Genomic DNA, 26,018 nt, shown 5'->3' with positions numbered 1-26,018 from the left:
AGTGATAATTCTGGAGGCGAAAAAAAATCTTAAAAGCAAAATAAAAGTACCTTCAAGTAACAAAAGATAAAGATAGCTGTTGCTTTTAGCTGGAAACAAGGTCTTATTACCATCATGATTAGCCTTTGATAAGTCTTATGGACATGAAAGCATGGAGCTGTCCAACAGAATTCAGGAGCAAAGTGCCAGTGCTGATTTTAAACAGATTGTGGGGTTTGTTTGGTTTTTGTTTTTGGGGTGGGTTTTTTTTTGTTTTTTTTAATCAAGATGTCAGCAAAGTTACAGAGTTTACAAAGTTACAGTTTGCTTATTTCTTTGTAGCCAAATCTTTCTTTGGGGAATACTCTCTGGAAAAATTGCTTGAGTCAGTCTTGTCTTCAAATCGTGGTTTTCCACATCTCTTTCAAAATAATGAAGGTGAATATAACGCCCTTTTCACAGCTGCCCTGTGTTTGGGACTATTGAGTTAGTACTTGTGGCCACACACAACTACTTAGCAGACACCCTCAGTGCTGAAGTGCTAGTAGGTTGGTTAGTTCTTAGTCTCTCTCTCCCCATGTCTCCTGTTCGGCTGGCTGGTGTTATTTAGTTAACCTGAAGATTAACAGCATCACACCTTAGCACTAATGCTGTGTCTGTGGCTTACTTCCTCAGGACACACTTCTTTCTAGAGTTGCACTCATCGATGCACTGGCAGATCACAGAGCACTGAAAACCCATGTGTTTTAAGATGTGACGTGTGTTTGCTTAGCAACTATTTGAGCATGCTCTCAGCAGCATGCAGAGCCCTGAACAAAGGGGTCTGGTGGCAAGGTGGATGAATGGATGCTGGACCTGCATGCTCTCCAGCAGAAGCTTAAGCTCATGGACCTGCCAGTAGATCATCTATACACACTGTAGCAGTTGTTAAGGAGAGTAGAGCACTTGCATCTTGGAGACCTGGGAAGACTTCAGAAGTTAGTAGCATCTGGTTAGAGACTTGACTGGGCAGAATTGGGTAGAAGTTGCTTCTGACAGGGGCAGTGAGTGGGTCCTGTGTATTACAGGCAGAGTGTGCAGTGAAAGCAGAAGCAAAGGTGGTAGGCGTCAGGCTGTGTGCGCTACTGAGTGCAGCGGAGGAGACTATTTGAGTTAGTGCTTCAAGTTAAAATTTAAGCAGAGGGTATGCCACAGCAGTCTGATAGTTTCCTTTCTGTTCTCAGGCCAAAGCCAGGAGGGAGTTGTTTTCCACCAGCATATCTAACCTAGAAAATGAGGAAGAGTGGGGAAAAGCTGAAGCCAAGTCAAGTTCATGTGCTTTATCATGACCCATTCCTCCCCACCCCCAGCTCTCAAAAGTGGGACTTTTTTTTTTCTTTTTTCACCAGAGCACTGCTCAGATCTAGTTTATGGTCCTGGGACTTTGGATCCTCAGACATCAGAGTTTCTTTGCATAACTGTTATGGTATGAGCCTTCCACCCTTGTGGAATTTTATTTTCCATATTTTCCATATTAGCCTTTAGGGAAGGTAACAAAACAAGTCTTCATAAGCTTAGTGACCCTTGTGTCCTTTCAGTTAGGTTTCACCTTGGTGAGAGTTTTCTTAACTTGTGATTCTTACAGTATCCTAGTGAGCTAAAATTTTCAAAGGATCAAGAATGTGGGTCTAATATTGCCCCAAGAAATATGATTTTAAGGTATGTCATTATGAAAAAGTTATGGTGCTGGTTCCGGGAGGTGGTGCGCCCCCAACTTGCTGTTGGCAAGGAGAGTGAAATGAAGGAGATCAGTGTTTGCAGTCTCTGCCTTATTTTCCTCCTGATTAGTTCTTGGTGACTCAGCAGATTTTCCAGACAGCCAGGAACAGGAGGAATGAGAACACCTGCATTTTCCCCGTGGGCATCTGTGATATTTGATAACTGTTTGCCCGGCTGTGCTGTGGGCCTGGCCTGGTGCCTGGTGTCAGTCTCCAATGGGAGCTCAGTGTTGTCTGGTAAAGATGACAACAGTCCTGCCATTGGTGCAGAATCCAAGTGGCTCTCCTGCTTGCTTGGTGACAGTCTCTGCGGTGTGGCGGGTCCCCCAAGTTTGGCCCACCGCCATGATCATGAGTTCTACTCTGCTGTCTGCAGCAGGCTTACGGCTGCTTCCCTAAAAAATGCTGCTGAAGGGAAATAAATATAGCCCATTGGCATGAATTAAAGGAGCTTTTTGTCAAGGAGGAAAGAAAATTATGGGACTAGTTCCTGTCACTTTCAAGAGTTTTAAATATCCAAGTCCTTATTATGTCAAGAGACAGAAATCAGAAGTCACAGGTGTTTAATGAATGTGTGCTCAGTGAAATCTTGCCCGTGCTGCTTGATGCTCCACTCCTGCATGCTTGACTGTCTTGCCCACCAACCTTGCCCCTCTTAATCGGACTAGAAAGATGAGTATTTGGGACAGGAGCTAGGGGCCTCTACAAGTCTTTGTAATGGCTGGACCTGTGACTCAAAATTCAAGACTAATGTGAAGTCATTTGGTGCATTGAAGTTACTAAGTTGTAGAGTTCGTCTAATTAGTAGACAGTAGTAGACTTTCTCTCCCTACCTCCTGTTAGGGAGTCAGCCTATTTTTAATTATCTTTATTTATTTATTGCATAGAGACAGCTAGAAATTGAGAGGGGAGGTTGAGATAGAAAGGGAAAGAGAGGGAGTCAGGCAGTAAGTAGTGCAGCGGGTTAAGTGCAGGTGGCGCAAAGCGCAAGGACTGGCTTAAGGATCCCGGTTCGAGCCCCCAGCTCCCCACCTATAGGGGAGTCGCTTCACATGTGGTGAAGCAGGTCTGCAGGTGTCTTTCTTTCTCTCCCCCTCTCGTCTTCCCCTCCTGTCTCCATTTCTCTCTGTCCTGTCCAACAACGACATCAATAATAACATCAACAACAATAACTACAACAATAAAACAAGGTCAACAAAAAGGGAATAAATAAATAAATATTAAAAAAAAAAAAAAGAAAGAGGGCTGGGGAGATAGCAAATGGTTATGCAAAAAGTCTTTCAAGCCTGAGGCTCTGAGGTCCCAGGTTCAATCCCCAGCCCCACCATAAGCCAGAACTGAGCAGTGCTCTGGTCTCTTCCTCTCTCGTGGTATCTTTCCCTCTGTATCTACTCTTTCTCATTAAAATAAATAAAATTTAAAAAAGAAAAAAAGAAAGAAAGGGAAAGAGAGAGGCCTGCAGCCCTACTTCCCCTATTTAATTAGCTTGATGCTTTAAATTTTTTTTTTTTTTTTGCCTCTAGGGTTTTTTCTGGGGCTTGGCGCCAGCACTATGAATCCACTGCTCCTGGAGGCTTTTTTTTTTATTGGATAGGACAGAGAATTGAGAGGGGAGGGGAGGGGAAGATAGAGAGTGGGGAGAGAAAGATACCTCCAGACCTGCTTTACCACCTGTGAGGGACTTCCCCCCCAGGTGGGAGCCGGGGCTCGAACCGGGATCCTTGCATAGGTCCTTACGATTTGTACCATGTGTGCCCCACCACCCGACTCCCCCCCCCAAAAAAAAATCTTTTATATGCAATGCTCGGGAAGGAACTCCGGGCCTCTCACACCCAGTTTTTAAAGTATGAACATGACGTATAACCATAATGAAAAATAATGTGATCTAGGTCTTTTTATGAGAGAAAAAGCCTTTCAGTTCTAGCAAATGGTAGTGCTCAGGATTGAACCTGGGGTCTCTTTCAGGTTCTATACTCTAATATGGAAGTAGTAGCTCTCCTTAGTCTGTAGTTTTGGAGAGAGGAAGAAGGGGGAGGGAGAGACACCAGAGCACTGCTCCACCCTCCATGGAGCTCCCTCGCAGCCGCCCTGGCACTCCTGTGTGGTGCTAGCATCCGTCCCAGGCTCCAGTCATCACTGAGCTTGCGCTCTACCCGCTGAGCCACATGTGCTTTCCAGTTGTCACACTGTTGGTAGCATCTCCTTAAGCTTGTTTAGATAGCAGGTGGAAGCCTGCACGAGTCAGTGCGTGCGGCGTGCAGCGGTGCGCAGTTTTCTCCTGCACTGTGTCGTCGCAGTAGAAGCAGAGCCGGGTGTTCAGCCCTCACCTGTGTGCTGGCCCCGCAGCCCCTCAGTCACGCAGTAGAGCCACAGCATCTGTGCCACCCAGGTGACGCAGTCACAGGTGGAGGAGGCACTGGAGGAAGTGGTGTTTATAAGTCACATTTGTCATTAAATTGTCACTGAGAGAGGGAGAGAGCCAGAGGATCACTCTGGCATGTGCAGTAATATCAGGGATCAAACTTGGGACCTCATGCTTGAGAGGTCACCCTTTATCCACTGCACCACCACCTGGGCTGCCTTTTTAAAAAAATTTTTTTTATTTTTTAAATATTTATTTTATTTATTTATTCCCTTTTGTTGCCCTTATTGTTTTATTGTTGTTGTTGTTGTTGGATAGGACAGAGAGAAATGGAGAGGAGGGGAAGACAGAGAGGAGGAGAGAAAGATAGACACCTGCAGACCTGCTTCACCTCCTGTGAAGCGACTCCCCTGCAGGTGGGGAGCCGGGGTTCGAACCGGGATCCTTATGCCAGTCCTTGTGCTTTGTGCCACCTGCGCTTAACCCGCTGCGCTACAGCCCGACTCCCTTTTTCCCTTTCTTTTATAATTTTTATCTATAAAAAGAAGCAATGACAAAAACCATAGGATAAGAGAGGGACAACTCCACACAGTTCCCACCACCAGAACTCTATCCCACCCCTCTTCCCCTTATAGCTTTCCTATTCTTTATCAAAAACTCTGGGAGTATGGACCCAAGGTTATTAATGGGGTGCAGAAGGTGGAAGGTCTGGCTTCTGTAATTGCTTCCCTGCTGAACATGGGCATTGACAGGTCCATCCATACTCCCAGCCTCTCTCTTTCCCTAGTGAGGCAGGGCTCTGGGGAAGCAGGGCTCCAGGACATGTTGGTGGGGTCGTCTGCTTAGAGAAGTCTGGTTGGTATCATGGTAGCATCTGGAACCTGGTGGCTGAAAAAAAAAGAGTTAACATATAAAGCCAAACAAACTGTTGACTAATCATGAACCTAAAAGTTGGAATATTGCAGATGAAGATTTGGGGGTCTCCGTTTTGTAGATAGCTCGTAGGCCTACCTATTTTAGTTATATTCCAAAGGGAACTATGCTAGCTTTTTTTTTTTTTTTTAAGCCTGACGTCTGATATGCAGGTGGACCTACGTTATTGTCTGGGAAGATGATGTCATGGCTAGAAAAAGGCTAGGAAGCTGGGCCAGGGAAGAGAGTAGCTCCCAAATATGGGGAAAGTGTATAAATATCTTTAACTGCAGACCCCATCAGATTTGATCTGATCTGAGGCCCATATTCAGCTTAGGGGCCTATGTGACCTGCATCCCTGTAGATCTGAGCTCGCATTCTGTGGTCATGAGTAAGGACGTTCCAAGCTGCCCCGATTTCAGGACCCATCTTCCTCAGGTGGTAGGTAGAGTATGTTGTCCAGCCTCCCTTTGGAGGATGGAACATTCTCTACCGTTGTTGATCCACATTGAGGGCAAGGCCCATCAAGTCTGTTTGGGAATCTTAGGACTCCCTGACTAGAGCCCAGATGATGGGGTGGGCTGCCTTTTTCTAAAACTTTTTTAATAGTTTTTTTTTTTTTGGGGGGGTGGGGTCGGGTCGGTGGTGGCACTCCTGGTTGAGTGCACGTATTACAATGCACAAGGACCCGAGTTCAAGCCCCTGGTCCCACTGCAGGGGGAAAGCTTCACAAGTGGTGAAGGGCTGCAGGTGTCTGTCTGTCTCTCTCCCTCTCTTACCCCCTTCCCTCTTGAGTTCTGGCTGTCTCTATCCAATAAATAAAGATGATAATTTTTTTTTAAAAAGAAAAAACAGTTTTTAAATTTTTTAGACATTCTTTTTTAATATTTTCACCACTCATAAAGCTTTCCCCCAGGTCATTGTGCACTGTAATGTGTGCGCTTAACCAGGTGTACCACCACCTGGCCCCTAATCCTTTTTTAAAACCAAGGCCTAAAAAAATCTTATTGTCAAATGGAAAGCAATCACAGCCAGGGAGGTGGGGGTGGGTATGGATCGATCTGCCAGTGTCCATGTCCAGTGGAGAAGCAATTTCAAAAGCCAGAACTCCCACCTTCTGCACCCCAAAATGAACTTTGGCCCATACTCCTGGGGGGGGTGTAAAAGGATAGGGTAAGATGACCAGCGGGCTGTGAACCCCAATTCCACCAGGACCAGAAGTATTTGTCACCAGGAATCTTCTTTTTAAGTCATTACAGAAAGGGAAGTCAACCTGGAAAACACCAGAGGAAGCCGGGCACTTGTTTCTCTTATCTGAGAGAGAAGAGGGAAAGGAAGGACACTCAGAAGTAGTAATAGGTGGAGGGATAACTTAGAAAGGAAAGAAAGGCAGAAACGTAGGGGGGAGTAAGCAAAATGAAATAGATATTTATAAAGTCAACCCCTATCTGTGACCTTGGGGAAACAACTGCAGTTTCCAGCAGAGGGAATGGGGACACAGAACTCTGGTGGTGGGAAAGTTATGGGATTATATCCCAACTATGTTATGATTTTGTAAATCAATGTTAAATCACAAAAAAAAAAAAAAAAAGAAAGAAAAGGAAGGAAAAAAGCAATCCAACCTGCTCTCAGTGAACCATTTCCAGCCCACACTGCAGTGAGGCCACCCGCTGAAACTGCCTGAGGCAGGACTTTGGGATCTGCTGTACCAAAGCTCCCGTTAATGACCTTCGTATGCTGCCAGTACTGAGAACCTCTGCTCAGAGCTCAGAGTAGTGTGTCCTCTAGCCCCTCAACCAGTGGGAGCTCCATTAGCGTGGGTCCGTGGGCTTAGCGCCACGTGCATTTAACCTGCTGCGCTACCTCCCGCCCTCCCCCAAAAAAACTCTATTTTTATCTTAAGTTCATCTGTTTGTTTTCTTTTTTTTTTTAATTTTGTATTATCTTTATTTATTGGATAGAAACAGTCAGAAATCGAAAGGGTAGGGAAGATAGAGAGGGAGAGAGAAAGAGAGACACCTACAACCCTGCTTCACCACTTGCGAAGCTTTCCTTCTGCAGGTGGGGACCGGGAGCTCGAACCCATGTCCTTGTGCACTGTGACATGTGCGCTCAACCAGGTGCGCCACCACCCAGCCCCCTTTTTTTAAATTAAAAAAAAAAATTTATTTCGAGCCCCGGCTCCCCACCTGCAGGGGAGTCGCTTCACAGGCGGTGAAGCAGGTCTGCAGGTGTCTATCTTTCTCTCCCCCTCTCTGTCTTCCCCTCCTCTCTCCATTTCTCTCTGTCCTATCCAACAACGACAACAATAATAACTATAACAATAAAAACAACAAGGACAACAAAAGGGAATAAATAAATAAAATAAATATTTTTAAAAAAATTATTTTTATTTATTGGATAGAAACAGTCAGAAATCGAAAGGGTAGGGAAGATAGAGAGGGAGAGAGAAAGAGAGTAAAAATTTTTTATTTATGAGAAAGATATGAGGAGACAGAAAGAACCAGACATCACTCTGGCACATGTGCTGCCTGGGATTGAACTCGGGACCTAACTTGGGACCTCATGCTTGAGAGTCCAAAGTTTTATCACTGCGCCACCTCCCGGACCACAAAAATATATCTGATGTTTATTTGCCTTTTTTATTTTTATTTTTTATTTTATTTTTTTTTTTACCAGAGCGCTGCTCAGCTCTGGCTTATGGTGGTGCAGGGTATTGAACCTGGGACTTTGGAGCCTCAGGCATGAGAGTCTGTTTGCATCACCATTATGCTATCTACCCCTGCCCTTGCTTTCTTTATGTACCACGTATGTGTGATATCATATGGCTTTGTGGCTCAGTGCTGGCACTACAAATCCACTCTGGCCATTTCTTTTTTTTTTTTTCTTCTATTATATTCAATAGGAAAGAGAAATTGAGAGGGGAGAAAGAGAGAGAGAGGAAGAGGAGAGAGAGAGAGAAAGAAGCCTGCACACCTGGTCCTGAAATGTCCTTGCAGCAGGTGTCAGCTTGAGCTCAGGTCCTTGCTTGGGTCCTTTTGCATAGTACTGTGTATCTAGACCAGGTGCGTCACCGCCCGGCCCCCTCTTTTTTTAAATTTAATTTATTTATAAAATGGAAATATTGACAAAACCATAGGATAAGAGGGGTACGATTCCCACCACCAGAGCTCCGTATCCTATCCCATACATTGATAGCTTTCTTATTCTTTAACTCCATGGGAGCATGGACCCAGGGTCATTGTGGGATGCAGAAGGTGGAAGGTCTGGCTTCTGTAATTGCTTCCCCACTGAACATGGGCGTTGACAGGTGGATCCATACTCCCAGCCTGTCTCTCTTTTTTTTAAGCTAAATTAGTATTCCAATCTCTGTGTGTGTGTACTCACACACACATTTATATGTACATGTCTTCTTAATCCTGTTTGCTGGCAGGCTCTTCTTAATACATGTGGGGGATACATAACATCTCTTCAAATCTCAGCGTTTCTGTTTGGGGTACATACCTGCCAGTGGCATAACTGAATCATTTGTCATCTCTGTCTTTGTTTATTGAGGAATTCTCATACTGCTTTTCCGTAGGCTGGTAGGCCACACCAGTTTCCGCCTCCAGCAGTAGAGTGTGCGAGCCCCCTTCTCTCCTCTCCAATACTTGTTTCTTAGCGTTTGGATAACAGATGTTTCCACACACTTTTGTTCTTTGGATTTGCATTTCCCTAGTAGGAGATGCAGAACACATTTCCACATGTCTTCTGGCCATCTGTGTGTCTTCTTCGGAGATCTATTTACACTATTTACACCATTGCCCCCCCCTTTTTAACGTATGTATATATTTTATATTTATTTATTTTTACCAGAGAACTGCTCAACTCTGGCTCATGGTGGTGTGGGAGACTGAACCTGGGACTTTGGAGCCTCAGGCATGAGAGTCTCTTTACATATCCATTATGCTATCTACCCCTGCTCTCACTGCCCATTTTTTAATCAGGTTGCTTACTACTTTATTATTTAGTTGTATGAGTCCTTTACATACTTGGTATGTGAGCCCCTTGTTGGAACTGTGATGTGCAAGTATCTTCTCTGTTCAGTGGGGAATCTTCAGAAGCATTCATTTTCACTTTGATGTAGTCCTTTTTTTTTTTTTTTTTGGAGCAAGCGCCTCCTGTGCATGTGATTTCCCAGGTTTAGGCCTTAGCATCACCTCAAGCCAGAGCTGAATAGTGCTCTGGTTTAGACAGACAATTTTGTTGCCCTTGCTATTGGAGCTGACTCTGTAAACACATTAAAAATCATATTGGGGGGGGTGGATTAGATAGTTTAATGGTTATGCAAAGAGACTCTCATGCCTGAGGCTCTGAAATCCCAGGTTCAATCCCCTTCACCATCATAAGCCAGGGCTCATCAGTGCTCTGGAAAAAAAAAAAATTAGTGGCTAGAGACTGCCAGAAATTATAAGGAAGGGTGAGATAGATATAGATAGAGACCTGCAGCACTGTTTCACCACTTGTGAAACTTTCCCCCTGCAGGTGGAGACTGGGGCCTTAAACATAGGTCCTCCCCACCTACAGGGGAGTCGCTTCACAGGCGGTGAAGCAGGTCTGCAGGTGTCTGTCTTTCTCTCCCCCTCTCTGTCTTCCCCTCCTCTCTCCATTTCTCTCTGTCCTATCCAACAACGACTACAACAATAAAATAATAAGGACAACAAAAGGGAATAAATAAATATAAAAAAATAAAAATAAAAAAAAATAATTGTTTAAAAAAAAAAGCCAAAAACATAGGTCCTTGCACATTATAACATGTGAGCTCAACCAGGTGCACCACCACCCAGCCCCCTATAAACACAGTTATAAAACCGGCATCCAGGAGTGTCTTGCCTATGTTTTCTTCTATGTAAGTTGTTGTTTCAGATCTCTGTAAGTTTAACTTTGTCCCTGTGATTCCATTTCAGCTTGATCCTTCAGACTTTATTATTGTGTTAGCAAGGTTAATCTCACACCCAGTGTAATAGAAACTTGGAGCAAGTTCCTTGGAATTAAGCTTGTGAAACAACAGAAAGCTTTTAAACTACTGCTGATTATGGGGATAGTGTTAGGGTGTGAACTGTGGGAAAAATCCCAGTTTTGCCTCAGTGATGGTGGTGAGTTACATCTACTGGTTTTGTGCACTCACCCACGTGAGTTGTATTAGTAGCTGATCCTTTACATGATTACAGCTTGGCTACACACTAGTGCACAAGAATGCATATATGCTGGGAGTCGGGCGGTAGTGCAGAGGGTTAAGTGCACGTGGCGCAAAGTTCAAGGACCGGCGTAAGGATCCTGGTTCGAGCCCCCAGCTCCCCACCTGCAGGGGGGTCGCTTCACAGGCGGTGAAGCAGGTCTGCAGGTGTCTATCTTTCTCTCCCCCTCTCTGTCTTCCCCTCCTCTCTACATTTCTCTGTCCTATCCAACAAGAATGACATCAATAACAGCGATAATAATAACTACAACAATAAAAAAAAAAAACAAGGGCCACAAAGGGAATAAATAAATAAAATAAAATAAAATAAAATAAATAATGCATATATGCTAAGATTAGCTGGTCATTTGACGGAGTAGCCGGCTCTTCCTACTGTGCCTGGCTTCCTCTCTGTCCAGGCTGCCTTCTTAAATTTTTTTTTAAATATTTATTTTCCCTTTTTGTTGCCCTTGTTTTTTTATTGTTGTTGCTATTGATGCCATTGTTGCTAGATAGGACAGAGAGAAATGGAGAGAGGAGGGGAGACAGAGAAGGGGAGAGAAAGATAGACACCTGCAGACCTGCTTCACCGCCTGTGAAGCGACTTCCTTGCAGGTGGGGAGCCGGAGGCTTGAACTGGGATCCTTACGCCGGGCCTTGCACTTCACAGCACGTGCACTAAACCCACTGTGCTACCCCCCCAAATCTCTGCCTTCTTAAATTTCATGGACCTGCTTGAGTAATTGATTGCTGTTTGGCAGTTCTTTTTATTTTATTTTTGCCTCCAGGGTTATCGCTGGGACTCGTTGCGGCACTACAAATCCACTGCTCCTGGAGGCTATTTTTCCCATTTTGTTGCCCTTGTTTTGGAAGTTATTGTTGCTATTGGATAGGACAGGTGGGAATCCGGGGGCTCGAACCTGGATCCTTATGCCGGTCTTACTGCTTTGCGCCTTGTGCGTTTAACTTGCTATGCTACCACCCAGCCCCCTGTTTGGCAGTTCTTAAGAGAGGCTTTAGATGGTCAGGATCACACTAATAATGATCCACTGGAGGGAGGTTGCAATGAGAATGGGTAGAGGAAATGCCCTTGGTGGGTCTCTTGAACTTGTTGGGAATAGGCAGTATGAGAAAACTTGAAGTCAGCTGATCTAGGACGAAAATAGTTTCTTACTTCCTTTAAAAAAAAAAATTATTTAGTTATTATTGGATAGAGACAGAAATTAAGAAGGGAGGGGGAGATAGGGAGAGAAACAAAGAGACATCTGCTTTACCACTCGTGAAGCTTTCCCCCTGAAGGTAGGCATTGGGGACTTGAACCTGGGTCCTTGTGCACTGTAATGTCTGCACTCAACCAGGTGTTCCATCACCTGACCCCCTTACTTTCTTTTTTTAGTTTAAAAGAAAATTTTGATTTCTTTATGATTTAAAGTTTTTATTATGATGGAGACAGAGAGAAACACATGAGAGAGAGAGAGAGACACCTGCTGCTCTGCTTCACCGCTCGTGAAGCCTCCCCCTTGCAGTTGGGGTTAGGGACCTGAACCCTGGTTCTCAGACATGGGGGTGTGTGCTTTACTGCCTGCTCTGCCACACAGCCCCTTGGGTCTCGGGAAACTGCTCTCTAACTGTACAGCAGTTTCCCTTGCTTGTCTTTCTAAATGTTTGTCATAAAGGTAGCTAGCTGTAGGACTGACTCATCCACAGAAATATTTTTGCTTGGGCCAGAAGAATGTATAAGAAGAGGCAGCCCTTTCTCTGTTGGTGTTAAGTTCCTGTGAGTTAAAGAGAGGAGAGAGTGGCCTGGAAGGTGGCTCAGTGGATAAAGCTTGGACTTGTAAGTCAGTAAGGCTGGACTGTGCTGTATAGGGAATGGTGTCTGCTCCCTGAGGCTCCATGCAGGGGCACAAACCTTGGTTGTCAGCAGACATTCCACTCTTGACAGTCTGTTACAATGAGGTGGGACCAGCCAGATCAACCAGGTGGTCTATTGGAGTGGGGAAGCAGAGAGGGGACAGGACAGACACAGAGATGTCTTCTAAGCTCAGGGTAGTTCTAGTCTGACATCTACATGGAAAAATCCCAGTATCTATTAGTTACTTTTAAGTTAAAGAAAGATAATCAGAACATGGGGGGAGAGCCACATTTGTTTATAAAGCCACAGCTGAGTGTTTTACGGGTAAATTAATAAGCTAAAAGCTGGTGGCAGGGTCAGCAGTGAACTCATGATTCTAAAATCAATACTGAGTGGCTGGGGAGATAGCATAGTGGTTCTGCAAAACCACTTTCATGCTTGAGGCTCTGAGGCCCCGGGTTCAGTCCCCAGCACCACTATAAATTAGAGCTAAGCAGTGATTTTCTCTCTTGTTCTCTCAGGTGAGACTTTACTGTTCAGCTCTGGCTTATGGTGGTGCTGGAGATTGAACCTGGGGCCTCAGAGCCTCAGGCATGAAAGTTTTTTGCAGAACCACTATGCTGTCTCCTCTGCCCTCTGTATCTCTCTCTCATTAAAATAAATAGCTGTTTGCAAATAAGTAAATACAATGCTAGAATTCACTGTGGCTTCCAATTGTGGGAGAATTCTGTGCACAGTATTAAGTACTTTTAAAGTCACAGAGAAAGTAGTAATTAGAGTAGGAGAATTTCTCAATGTTGCTTAAACTTACTCAAGCGTTCTTGCCAACAATAAACACCTGCTGCTTCTTATTTCAGGAGACCTGTGTCTGAAGGAGCTTGGTGCAGGCCTGGAAAAGGGCTGGGTTGCTCTGTCATTCAGCTCAGGCATCTGCATCTTATCCTCAGCAGACCCCTCACTGTCCTCATAAAGCCAGTGATCAAGATACGTCACATGACTGGCAGTTTGAGATGTAGCTGAGGAAGGAATAGCAGAAAGGGGCTAAGACTCGCTGAGAGTGACAGTTGTGATGATCTTAAAGTAGCAGTCTAGTCACCTCCCTGCCTTTACCATGGGCGGTCCTGCTCTGCTTCACTGGCCTATGAAAATTCGTGGGGCTTATCTTTGTCACGACAAAATGATGCTGAATGCCTTGTTCTAAAATAAAAAACAGTACAAGAGCCCTCGGTGTCTGTTAGTCTACAGATACAGGATAATGCTGACATAGCACTCCTGATAAACCTGGAGGAGTAACACCCAAGTCTTTTTCAAGAGTTGTTGAATTTGGCATTCTAATGCAGGAATTGACTTACTACCCAGCAGGCACTAGAACACGATACTAAATAGTCAAAAGAGCAAACCTTATGCATTAACAGGACTTTCTCGGTAGATACAGTTGCTTAAGTCCAAAGCTCTGTACCACCCCCTGGGCCACTGTTAATTAATTTTTTAATTGCCACCAGGGTTATTGATGGGACTTTCAGGTGCCTGCACTAAGAATCTACTGCTCTTGGCAGCCATTTTTCCCCCCTTTTTCTTTATTTGATACGACAAAAAGCAATTGAGAGGGGCGGGGGAGGTAGAAAGGAGGAGACAGAGAAACACCTCCAGCCTTACTTTACCACTTCTGAAGCTTTCTCCCTGCAGGTGGGGACCAGGGGCTTGAACTCAGCTCCTTGCACACTGTAATGTGTGTGCTTAACCAGGTGTGCCACCACCTGCGCCCCCCCCCCAAAAAAAAAGCAATTTAATGGCAAGATGAGAGGTTTGACAGACCAGGTGATGGTGCAGTGGGTGGCAGGCTGGATACTCAAGCATAAGGTCCCTCATTTGGCCACATCACACGTGCCAGCGTGATGCTCCGGTTCTCTACCCCCTATTCAAATAAATAAATATTTATTGTTATATTAAAAACATCATTAAAAAGGATGATAGATTGTTCAACAAATAGTCCAGGACCAATTGGACATTTGTAGGCAATAAATAAATAAATAAATAAATAAACTTCTTGTACCTTATACAAAAATTAACTCAAGATGAATCATAGCTTCAAATGTAAAACTCACAAAACATTTAGGACAAAATATTCAGAACCTCCAGGTTCATGAAGAATTCTTAGAGGGGACAGTAAAAGCACAATTCATAAAAGAATAAAACTTAACTGGTTTGGTCAAAATTTAAAACCTTTCCTTTCTGAATGCCCTATTAAGGAGAATATGTGCTCTAAAATGAGAAAATGTTTGCAAATCATCTGACACAGGATTTGAAATCATAGTAAAGAACCCTTGATACTCCGCCCTGGCGAAGCACTCCCCTTAGATAATGAGCAAAAGAGGGGCCAGGTGGTGGCGCACCTGGTTGAGCGCACGTGTTACAGTGTGCAAGGTTCGAGCCCCTGGTCCCCACCTGCAGGAGGAAAGCTTCTGTGGTGAAGCAGGGCTGCAGGTGTCTCTCTGTTCCTCTCCCTCTCTATCACCCCCTTCCCTCTCAATTTTCTGCCTGTGTCTATCCAGTAAGTAAATGCAGATAATAAAAAAGAAAATAGTAAAAAAAAAAAAAAAAAAAAAGAGCCAAAGGCTTGAATAGATACTTCACCAAAAGAGGATGTGTAGCAAGCAAATCTACCTAGGGGACGCCAAGCACCGGCAGCCACGAGTGCCTGCAAACCACGAAATATCCCACACCTGTTTGGTGACTGAAAAAAATTGACACTACTTTTTTTTTTCCCCTTTTGTTGCCCCCTTTTTTTTTTTTTAATTTCTTTATTGAGGAATTAATGTTTCATATTCAACAGTAAATACAATAGTTTGTACATGTATAACATTCTCCAGCTCTCCATATAACAATACAACCCCCACTAGGTCCTTTGTCATCCTTCTTGGACCTGTATTCTCCCCTCCCACCCACCCCAGAGTCTTTTACTTTGGTGCGATACGCTAATTCCATTTCAGGTTCTACTTGTGTTTTCTTTTCTGATCTTGTTTTTCAACTTCTGACTGAGAGTGAGATCATCCCATATTCATCCTTCTGTTTCTGACTTATTTCACTCAACATGATTTTTTCAAGGTCCATCCAAGATCGGCTGAAAACGGTGAAGTCACCAGTTTTTACAGCTGAGTAGTATTCCATTGTGTATATATACCACAACTTGCTCAGCCACTCATCTGTTGTTGAACACCTGGGTTGCTTCCAGGTTTTGGCTATTACAAATTGTGCTGCCAAGAACATATGTGTACACCAATCTTTTTGGATGGATATGTTGGGTTCCTTAGGATATATCCCCAGGAGAGGAATTGCAGGATCATAGGGTAGGTCCATTTCTAGCCTTCTGAGAGTTCTCCAGACTGTTCTCCACAGAAGTTGGACCAATTGACATGCCCACCAGCAGTGCAGGAGGGTTCCTTTGACCCCACACCCTCTCCAGCATTTGCTGCTGTTACCTTTTCTGATGTATGACATTCTCACAGGAGTGAAGTGGTTGTTGTCTTTATTTGCATTTCTCTGACAATCAGAAACTTGGAGCATTTTTTCATGTGTTTCTCGGCCTTTTGGATATCTTCTGTGGTGAATAGTCTGTCCATGTCCTCCCCCATTTTTGGATGGGGTTGTTATCTTGTTGTTGAGTTTGGCAAGCTCTTTATATATGTTGGTTATTGAACTCTTGTCTGATGTATGGCATGTAAAGATCTCCCATTCTGTGAGGGGTCTCTTGGTTTGGGTAGTGGTTTCTTTTGCTGTGAAGAAGCTTTTTAATTTGATGTAGTCCCATAGGTTTATACTTGCCTTAGTCTTCTTTGTAATTGGATTCGTTTCATTGAAGATGTCTTTAAAATTTATGCGGAAAAGAGTTCTGCCAATATTTTCTTCTAGTTTGTGGTCTAACACGGCTTGTGAAGCAACTCTCCTGCAGGTGCCTTGAACCAGATCCTTTCACGTGTCCTTGCCCTTTGCACCACGTGCACTTAACTCGCTAGGCTACCACCCAACTACTGGTTTTTTGTTTTGTTTTGTTTTGTTTTTCCCTCCAGGGAAAAAAAATTTATTATTGCTGGGCTCGGTGCCTGCACCATGAATCCACCGCTCCTGGAGGCAATTTCTTCCCCCTTTTGTTGCCCTTGTTGTTGTAGCCTCGTTGTGGTTATTATTATTGCCATTGTTGATGTTATTCATTGTTGGATAGGACAGAGAGAAATGGAGAGAGATGGGGAAGACAGAGAGGGGGAGAGAAAGATAGACACCTGCAGACCTGCTTCACCGCCTGTGAAGCGACACCCCTGCAGGTGGGGAGCCGGGGGCTCGAACCGGGATCCTTACGCCAGTCCTTGCGCTTTGCGCCACATGCGCTTAACCCCCAACTAAGGGAAATGTTATTGCTCTGTATAGGAATTCCATCCTTTTAATTATTAGACCCATATTAAAAAATATTCTCAACTATCATTAAGTATATTTTGTCAGTAAACATTTTATAGTTTGTTTTCTTTTGTGTTAAAAAAAAAAGTTACTGGAGCAAGTCTGCGCCTGAGCAGCCGCTTCCTGTCTTATACTAGGCTGGTGGTTTTCATGAACCGTGCAGCTGTGGCGTGGGTGGGCACGGTGGCGGGCGCCAGCGTGTGCTCCTTGGTGGCTGGAGTGGTGCTGGCCCCGTACATTGTTTACCTTGGGGAGGAAGACCATGATCATGGAGATGGAAAATCCTGAAAATTGGATAACCAAGAAACAGCTACTCAAGAGTGTACTGTACATGTGAAAATAATGTCAGAATTCCAGAAAGGTTTAGTTCGCATCAGGAACTCGACAGGAATAGAAGAAATTCTCTGCAGTCTTATTAAAGGAGGAGCTGCTAAACTTCAAATAATAACCAACTTTGCTATGACACTACAATGGAAAGAGATGCCTATCATGTCACAATGTAATTGACTACTGCCAGCTGGTTTCAGATGAATGTCAAATTACTGCAGCTAAAGGAAAAAATATCATGCAATTGAAATCGATCCTCATCTAACTGGAGAAGAGAAGTTCCCCTATATGGTTGAATGTTATACTAAATTGCATGGTTTGCTGGTTGAGGCAAGGTATCCCAAAAGCTGAACTTCAAGACACTGTGGCAGAGTCTGACATTATGCTCAAGGAAGGATATGAGAATTTCTTTGATAAGCCTCACCAACGTGATATCCTCATCTTCATCTTTTCAGCTGGAGTTGGTAATGTGCTGGAGGAGGCTACCAGGCAGGCTGGTGTCTATCCTTCAAATGTTAAAGTAGTTTCCAACTTCATGCATTTTGATAACAATGGGGTGCTGAAAGAATTTAAAGGAGAACTAATTCACGTATTTAACAAACATGATGGTGCCTTGAACACAGAATATTTTAATCGAGTAGCGGCAACCGTTGGTAAGATGGCGGAGGAAGAGTGAGTATAAAAAATATATATATTTTAATCAACTAAAGAACAATAGCAACATAATTCTATTGGGAGACTCTCAAGGAGATTTAAGAATGGCAGATAGTGGCCAGTGTTGACAACATTCTGAAAACTGGACATCTAAATGATAGATGTCGTTCTAGTAAAGGATGTATCACTGGAGTTAGCCAACTCTATCCTACAGAAGATTCTGTAAATAAGTATTTTTCAAGAAGACTTCTCTCTTGTGGGTGCAGTTTATACAAGAACAAGTCTTTCTTGCTGAAAGACTCTTATTTATAATATGTTCTTGCTCTTAAAATTTTTCCTCTCCATTACTGAAGTACTTTGAGACATGTTGAATCCATCAACTAGAGCTCCCTTTTTCCACCTCTCTTCTTCTTCTAGCATTTGCCCTTCTTCCATAGCCAGTCAACAGCGTCAGGTTGAAAGCTGTCAGGAGCTGCTTGTTGCTGGCTTTGAAAGTGACTGGGATCCATGTGGATTCAGTCGGCTAGGAAGGATCGTCAGTTTCCCCAATAAATGGGTACTCATGGGATGCACCACGAGAAGGTCGATCCAATGGCCACCTCTCTCAACATATGCCTCACCACATTTTAACAGAGTAAAACAAACAAACAAAAAAAGACTTTAAAGCAAATTTTTGAAAAATAACTCCCTACATTTTCAGAGTGAAATTATTTAGTTTAATGTTACCTGGAAGTTCTAAAGAGTCTTTTTACACTGGGAAGGCTTATTGAAATTAAAAAAATATATGTGAAACACAAAAATAACTATGATCTTAAGTACTGCCTTTTTTTTTAAATTTGAGTAAATTACGTTTATAGTATCATTTTTCGAAATTGAAATTGTCTTAATGTTTGCTTATATAGTTTGGTGTGAAAAAAGTCAGTATTTAACAGGAAATATTGATACTTGGTATATGAAAAAATAATTCTCTGTGTTTACATGCCACTAATTATTACAAGATAGTCTTTGTTGAAGCACTGATAATAAGCATGGAGTGAAAATTTCTTTTTTCTTTTTTTTTTTTCTTTATTGGGGATTAATGTTTTACATTCTCCAGTAAAATACAATAGTTTGCACATGCATAGCATTTCTCAGTTTTCCACACAACAGTACAACCCCCACTGGGTCCTCTGTCATCCTTTTCCAGGACCTGATTCTCCCTCACCCACCCCAGAGTCTTTTACTTTGGTGCAATACACCAGCTCCAATCCAGGTGCTGCTGTGTTTTCTCTCCTGATCTTGTTTTTCAACTTTTGCCTGAGAGTGAGATCATCTCATTCATCTTTCTGTTTCGGACTCATTTCACTTTACATGATTTTTTTAAGCTCCATCCAAGATGGGCTGAAAACAGTGAAATCACCATTTTTAATAGCTGAATAGTATTCCATTGTGTATATATACCACAACTTGCTCAGCCAACTCATCTGTTGTGGGACAAAATACATTTTAAATTCTATTGTCAAGACTGTTATTTTCCTTTTATCCAACAGATATTTGCTACATATTGACCATGTTTTGTTTGTGCATAATATCAGTCCTCATGTTTTTGTCACAGTGGAAAAAAGAAAGTTACATCATGTCCCTGGTTTCACCTCTTGGCTTATGGAACCTAAAATATTTGCCCTCTGGCACTTACAGGCAATTTTGCCAACCGGTAGCTTAAGAGTATTGATTCTTTGCGCTTTCTCTCTCCTGTTCTAACCTGTGCCATTAGTGTTGGCAGTTATACTCTGTTCCGCTTTCCCTGCAGCCCTGCACTTGATACACTGTCAAAAAAAATTTTTTTTTACCACTTAGCTTATATATTTACTCATTTCCGTTTAAACATTTGTCTTATTTATTTCATAAGTGTAGGTGAGAGAGTGCCAAGAGGGATAGAGGGAGAGGGAGAGAGGAATCATTGTTCCACTCTGGTACCTGTTGCTATAGGAACTCATCTTAGAAGTGTGTCGTGTAATTTCTGAGTATTTGGGGTATCTTTGTCTTTGCTACTAAATTCCATTTGAATTTTAAAACACTTAGCATCCATGTACTGTGTGATCTCAGTCTCTTACAAAATCTGCTGAGACCCTGACACAGCATATAGTCTACTCTGGCAGACGCCCACGATGTACCTTGATTTCAGGCCTTATTCTCATTTTCGGTTGTCTTTCTGAAGCTGTCGATTACTAAGAAGTCCTTATCCTCATAACATTCTATCCCTACTCTGCACATACTCCCACGTTTCTATTCATTCACCGTCCTGAGTGTTTATGTTTTCAGTGTACCTTATCTGCCCTGTCTTTTCTTTTTCTTCCCCTTGACTGTTGCAGTAAGAGAGCGGGGTAAAGTGCAAGGTCCCTTAACTAGCGAGTAAGCGCTGGCCTCTTCTACCTGAGGACTTTGTATGAGCCTGTTCTTTCCTAGGTGTTGACTCACTTGTCATTGTTGCGCTGCCCTCTTGAGTCAGGTCTACCTTGCTTGGACAAAAGGAAACAAATGCACGTCTGGGGGTGTGTCTTTTCATGATTGGAGGTGGAGCCTTATATAAAGATGCAAGACTTTGCTGAGAACTGTTGTATTGAGGCACCCTGGGGAGCCCTGGCATGAGCTCCACCTTTTCAATCTCAACTCAGCATGTCAGTTAAACTCTAGAGCACTAGGCTCAGCTTCTGGGGGTTGGGGATTGAGTCTGGGATTTTGGAAGCTCAGACATGAGTCTCTGCATAACCATTTTGCTGTCTTTTGCCGCCCTCAGCTAATATTTGAATTAAAGAGAGGAGGTGTGGGGGCTGTTGGTGGCTCACCTAGTTGAGCACACGTTACAGTGCTCAAGGTTTGAGCCCCTGGTCCCCACCTGCAAGGGGAAAGCTTTGCGAGTGGTAAAGCAGGGCTAGAGGTGTCTCTCTCCCTATCACCCCCTTCCCTCTCAATGGCTGGCTGTCTCTCTATCCAGTAAATAAATAAAGATTTAAAAAAAATTAAGGTATTTGAAAATAGAGGCTGCTTTGTGTAAGGCCCCACTTTGATTTGGAGATTGATTCTTGTGATGTCAGAATAATTGCTGAAGATATGTGCAATCATTTGAGAAAAGGAGCTACTTGGATTCTTCTATTCAGGAAAAGAGTGCTTCTGCCTCTTAGAGTCAGTTGGGATGGATGTGTCCGGATCCTTGGTCCAGCCTCTTTTGCTGCAGTTACATTTGGAATTTCATGGGTTTTTCTTAATGTAGTTCATTGGTACCAATGAGCTACATTAAGAAAACCTGTAGTAAGTAAGTAAGTATGCTTTTTGAATTTCAGTTTATGAATGGCCTGCTTCTTGCTGAAGTGGTCTGAGTGTTGGAGCTTATAAGCTGGTCCGGCCAGAGAGAATCCCTGCTGCTGAGCAGAGGACAGGGAGCCTGTGTGCACGCGGGCCAGGCTGTGCAGTCAGGTGACTGTGAAGTCTGACAGCGGGCAGTAGATTTACTTGGCTGTGCAGTGATTGACTTCCCCTCTGTGTTGGGGAATGAAATTGAAAACAGTTGGCTATAGAAATACTAGTAGGGTGTGGTGGTAGTCCAGGAGGTGGCGCAGTGGGTAAAGCATTGGACTCGGGCATGAGGTCTCAAGTTCAGTCCCGGACAGCACATGAACCAGAGTGATGGCTGGTTCTTTCTCTCATCCTGTCTTTCTCACTGATAAATAAGATCTTGAAAGGAAGGAAGGAGACAAAAGAAACACTGAATGTGGTGGGGGAGATAACATGTTTATGCAAAAGGATTTCATGCCTGAGGCCCCCAGGTTCAATCCTCAACACCACCATAAAACAGAGCTGCCCAGTATTCTGGGGGGTGGGGGTGGGGTGGGGGTGGGGATCTGAATGTGCAGCAGAAAGGCTGAGTCCTAAAGTAAAATAGGGACTTGGGTTGATGATGTGTCAGTATTGGCCTATCCGCTGGAATGAATGTACCACACCCCCCCCCCCCATAAGATGTTACTAATATGGGAACCTGAGGAGATGACTTGATGGTTATGCATATCTGAGGTCCTAGGTTCAATCCCCTGTACCACCATAAGCCAGAGCTGAGTATTGCTCTGATAAAACAAAAAACTAAAACAATTAATAAGGGGATGGAATAGAGATAAGGAAGCATATAATGACTTTCTGTACTTCAATTTTTCTTCACCTGAAAGTACTAAAATAAATAGAGCACATTAGTTTGAAAGTTCCAAGTACCTAGTTTAATGTTCCTTAGTAAATGTCTTTTTTTTTTTTTCCATGAATGAAGAAGGAGGAAAGAGAAAGAGAACCAGACATCACTCTGTTACATGTGCTACTAGGGACTGAACTCGGTACCTCATGCTTGAGAGTCCAGTGCTTTATCCACTGTGTCATCTCCCAGACCATACTTCCTTAGTTAATTTGCATCATACAAGTTAGTGCCCCCAATGACATAGTGGGGGTTGTATTGTTAAATGGGAAACTGGGGAATGTTATGCATGTACAAACTATTGTATTTACTGTTGAATGTAAAACATTAATTTCCCAATAAAGAAATAAATTTTTTTTAAAAAGTGCCCCAAGCTGTAGGATTTCTCAGGTAGCAGGGACCTAGTGTGCAGTTTGCACCTGCTGTGTCAGATTCGCCTGTCTTGTTTTTCTCCTGTTCTTTGACTATACTTTGCCTCTCTTCCCTTCTGAAACAGCCGGAATGCCAAGATGCCTTGGAAATAGCAGCCCGAGCCGAAGGGCTGTCCCTGGACGCCTCCATGCATTCCCAGCTCCAAATCCTGGATGAGAAGCATCCCAAAGGGAAGTACCATCATGGCTTAGGTGTCCTGAAGCCCATCCGGACCACTCGCAAGTAAGGGGCCCTACTGGTTAATAATTTGGCCACGAAACACCACAAGGGTTTTGATAATTTGGTGTGAAAGGCAGGAGATAGCTCATTCCAAAGAGCGCACACTTTGCCACACATGAGGACCCAGTTTAAGACCCTGGCCGCCACATGAGAGTAGCAGGCAAAGGGGAAACTTCATGAGTGGTGGAGTCATGCTGTGGTGTCTTATCCTCTCTCTTTCTCTATCTGGGGAAAAGAGAAAAAGCAAGGGGGCTGGGCAGTGGCACAACTGGTAAAGGTCACAAGTTATCAGAGTGAGGACCTGGGTTCAAGCCCTCTAGTCTCCACCTGGAGCGGAGAATTTTCGTGAGTGGTGGAGCAGTGTTGCACGTGTCCCTCTTTCTCTCTCCCCATTTCTCATTTTTTTCTTTAATTTAAAAAAATAAATAAAAGGGATAAGTAGCCAGGAGAAGTGGATTCATTGTGCAAAGTAAATAACTAAAAGAAAAATGGGGGAGTTGGGCAGTAGCACAGCCAGTTAAGCACACATGACTCGAAGTGCAAGGACCAGCGTGTAAGGATCCTGGTTCGAGCCCCTGGCTCCCCACCTGTAGGGGCGTTGCTTCACAGGCTATAAAGCAGGTCTGCATGTGTCTTATCTTTCTCTCCCCCTCGCTGCCTTCCCCTCCTCTCTTGATTTCTCTCTCCTATCTAACAACAATAACATCAATAACAACAACAATAAAAAAGCAACAAGGGCAACAAAAGGGAAAACAAATAAATAAAAGATAAGATGGGCCTGGTGGTACACATATTCAGTGACAAAGTCTATTTCAAACCCCTGAGTGCAACCGAAGCAGTGGTGCAAGTGTCTCTCGATTTCTATCTCTGTGTCCAATAAATAAGTCACAAATATATTTACAATAATTTAAAAAAAAAGAGGACAAGAGCAGGAGATAAAGGGGAAGGAGGAGGAGAAAAAAAAAATAGAAGATTCACAGTCACAAAATCCCCATAAAACACTGGCATAGGGACCGGGCGGTGGTGCACCTGGTTGAGCGCACATGTTGCAATGCACAAGGACCCAGGTTCGAGCCCCCGGCCCCCAGCTGCGAGTGGTGAAGCAGGGTCGCAGGTGCCTTTCTGTCTCTTTCCCTCTCTGTCTCCCCCTTCCTCTTGATTTCTGACTGTCTCTATCCAATAAATAAATAGAGATTAAAAAAAAAAAAAACCTGGCAGAGAGAACTAGAGAAAGGAAAGGAATCTGAGCTAAGCTTGGACCGTGTTCTGTTCCAGACACCAGCACCCAGTGGACAATGCTGGGCTCTTCTCCAACATGACCTTCTCGTGGCTCTCCCCTCTGGCCTACACCGCCTACCGGAAGGGGGAGCTCTGCGTGGAGGACTTGTGGTCTGTGTCCAAGCATGAGTCTTGCGAGGTGAACAGCAAAAGGTAGGCATTCGGGGGGCCTACCTTCTGGAGTTATCAGGCCTCAGAAGCTAGCATTGGGGTCGGGCTAGGTGGTGCCCAAAAGTCTGTGTCCTGGCGGAGGAGGGTCCTTCAAGAAGGCCTCTGACCCGCACACAAATTCTGGTCCGGGAGATGATTCCTCTGGGGGCAGGTGGGAGAGGTGGGAAGGGGAGACCTGGCCGCCCCCCCCATCTTACTGTATACCGGGAGGCCAGCGCCCTGTGCAGGGCTCATCTGTAGCCACCTGGGAAGGGGACACATTACTGGAGGGTGAGCACTGTACGCAACACTTCAAAAGAGAGGCATGTGTGAGCTGTGTCAAAGCCCAGAGACTGCTGCGGTGGCAGATGGGGAGCTAGGGCATGCGGAGTCACCCGGAAGATGTGTAACGGAGGACATGTGCCCTTGTTAAGACTAGAGAGACTGTGGCAAGAAGAGCTGAAGCGAGTTGGACCTGATGCCGCCTCCCTCCGGAAGGTTGTGTGGACCTTCTGCCGCACCAGGATCATCCTGTCCATCCTGTGCCTGATGATCACGCAGCTGGCTGCCTTCAGTGGACCAGTAAGTTCTAACTGTCCCTTCTGACAGTCTCCAGGAGCCCGGTCGTGGCCATCCCTCCTCTGCTTGTCTTGTTGCGGGGTTCTGCGCTCCTTGGGGCTAGTTAGAGATGCCTGCGGGTCTGTGGAGAGGGGCACTTGACTTTCGAGTGAATGGTGGCTTGTCAGCAGCTGGAAGGACGAGCGGGGTGAGGGGTCTCAGTTGCCAGTGAAGACCTGGAGCTGGCTTGCCTTCCTCAGGGTGGGGGCAGCACTGAGCCCTGCAGGCTCCACATAGGACTGTGATTCTGTGCTGTGCGCTGGCACAAAGTTCCAGGCTTGGTTCTGGAAGCTCCCCTCGGTGCCGTTGAGTGAGGGAGAGCAGCATGGCTCGCCTGCCACTGGCAATGCTCTGGGGCCTGGAGGCAGGCAGAACGATCTCGGCGTCGGTGCTTCTATAGCAAGTAAGCCCTGGAGAAGCCAGAAGACTGTAGAGATTTTTCTCGAGTTGAACCTGAAGTCTATTCTCAGCTTTGATTTATAGTGAGAACCCGAGTTGGGGTGGTGTGTGGCTCTTTTTTTCTCCCTAGTCTGTACTGAAGCAGTTGTAGGTAAGCAGGACAGCCACACTGTTTCTTGTGGACACTTGTTTCTTGCACCTGCTGTACTGCCTTACACTTGAGACTTTGATTAAATCTATTCTCTGCATATTGGCCCTGAGGCATTGGAGCAGTAGTACTTCTTATACTGTGCGTTTTTCGTGTGTGGGTAAGCTGGAGGTTCATGGTTTGGGTAAGTATGTGTCTTGGCTGCATGGTAAAATTAGCATAGGTAAAGCTAATTTGCAGTGGCTCTGTCTTTTGAAAAAATATCTATTTAATGCCTCTTGAAAAGTGTCTTGGGGTTTTTTTTTGTTTTTGTTTTTCTCTCATTTATGAAGTAAAGAATACTACTTTTCTTATAGTGGACTTCTGTAGTCCTTAACCAACTAACACACTTTTATAGAAGTATTAAGTTGGAGTGACCATGTAACTGAATATGATGTTATTGACCAAAATGGCACACATTTTCACGGGACCAGTTTTCCCCAAGAATAGCTTCTGTCATTGTTTCACTACAGGGCTGGTGGCTGCTCTGCTGTTGCCTAGAATTCTTGCTGCTGGGGTGTATTATCTATAGGTAGGTGGGTAGGTACAGGCTTTCTTGTTCTCTTTGGCCAGTGCAGGAATTTGATTGGTTCTCCTTTGCCCCAAATCTCATAAATTACTAGGATTTTCTTTCTTTTCTAATTTGGAAAAAAGTTATCTACATATATTCAGCTTGGGCAGAGGATTATAAGAAAGTCTCTTGGGCATCTGCATATCCCTTAAACTCATTTAAGGCACAGCTCACTAGAATGCTAATCTCTAGAAAATTCCTGTAGGTGGCAGAAATCTGAAAAGGTTCCTTTAGCAGGTACAAGTAGCATGCTTTTCTGTTTACCTGCTTGAGGCAGAATAGCTGAAGGCCACTGTGAATTTCATAAGACTGCTCTATAACAGTTAAGAGGGCAACAAGGGGGCCGGGTGGTAGCACAGAAGGTTAAGTGCACGTGGTGTAAATCGCAAGGATCCCAGTTCAAGCCCCCAGCTCCCCACCTGCAGGGGGGTCACCTCACAA

The 26,018-nt window shown here is 44.3% G+C and overlaps 1 protein-coding gene and 1 pseudogene across 1 annotated transcript in view; both read left to right on the top strand.

The window, feature by feature from the left end:
- ABCC5 (ATP binding cassette subfamily C member 5) overlaps positions 1–26,018 on the top strand; it is a 71,739-nt gene that overhangs the window by 8,947 nt on the left and 36,774 nt on the right. The window contains exons 3-5 of the mRNA XM_060171009.1: positions 22,220–22,377; positions 23,650–23,805; positions 24,237–24,384. Of these exons, the coding sequence (XP_060026992.1) occupies positions 22,220–22,377; positions 23,650–23,805; positions 24,237–24,384 (462 nt within the window). The remainder of the gene's footprint in view (positions 1–22,219; positions 22,378–23,649; positions 23,806–24,236; positions 24,385–26,018) is intronic.
- On the top strand, positions 16,465–17,760 carry LOC103123390 (cytosolic 5'-nucleotidase 3A-like; annotated as a pseudogene).

Source organism: Erinaceus europaeus, chromosome 14, assembly GCF_950295315.1.
Source record: "Erinaceus europaeus chromosome 14, mEriEur2.1, whole genome shotgun sequence".
Classification (NCBI taxonomy): Eukaryota; Metazoa; Chordata; class Mammalia; order Eulipotyphla; family Erinaceidae; genus Erinaceus; species Erinaceus europaeus.
The sequence above is the reverse complement of the archived record's forward strand: the minus strand, read 5'-3'. Positions and strand labels throughout refer to the sequence as shown.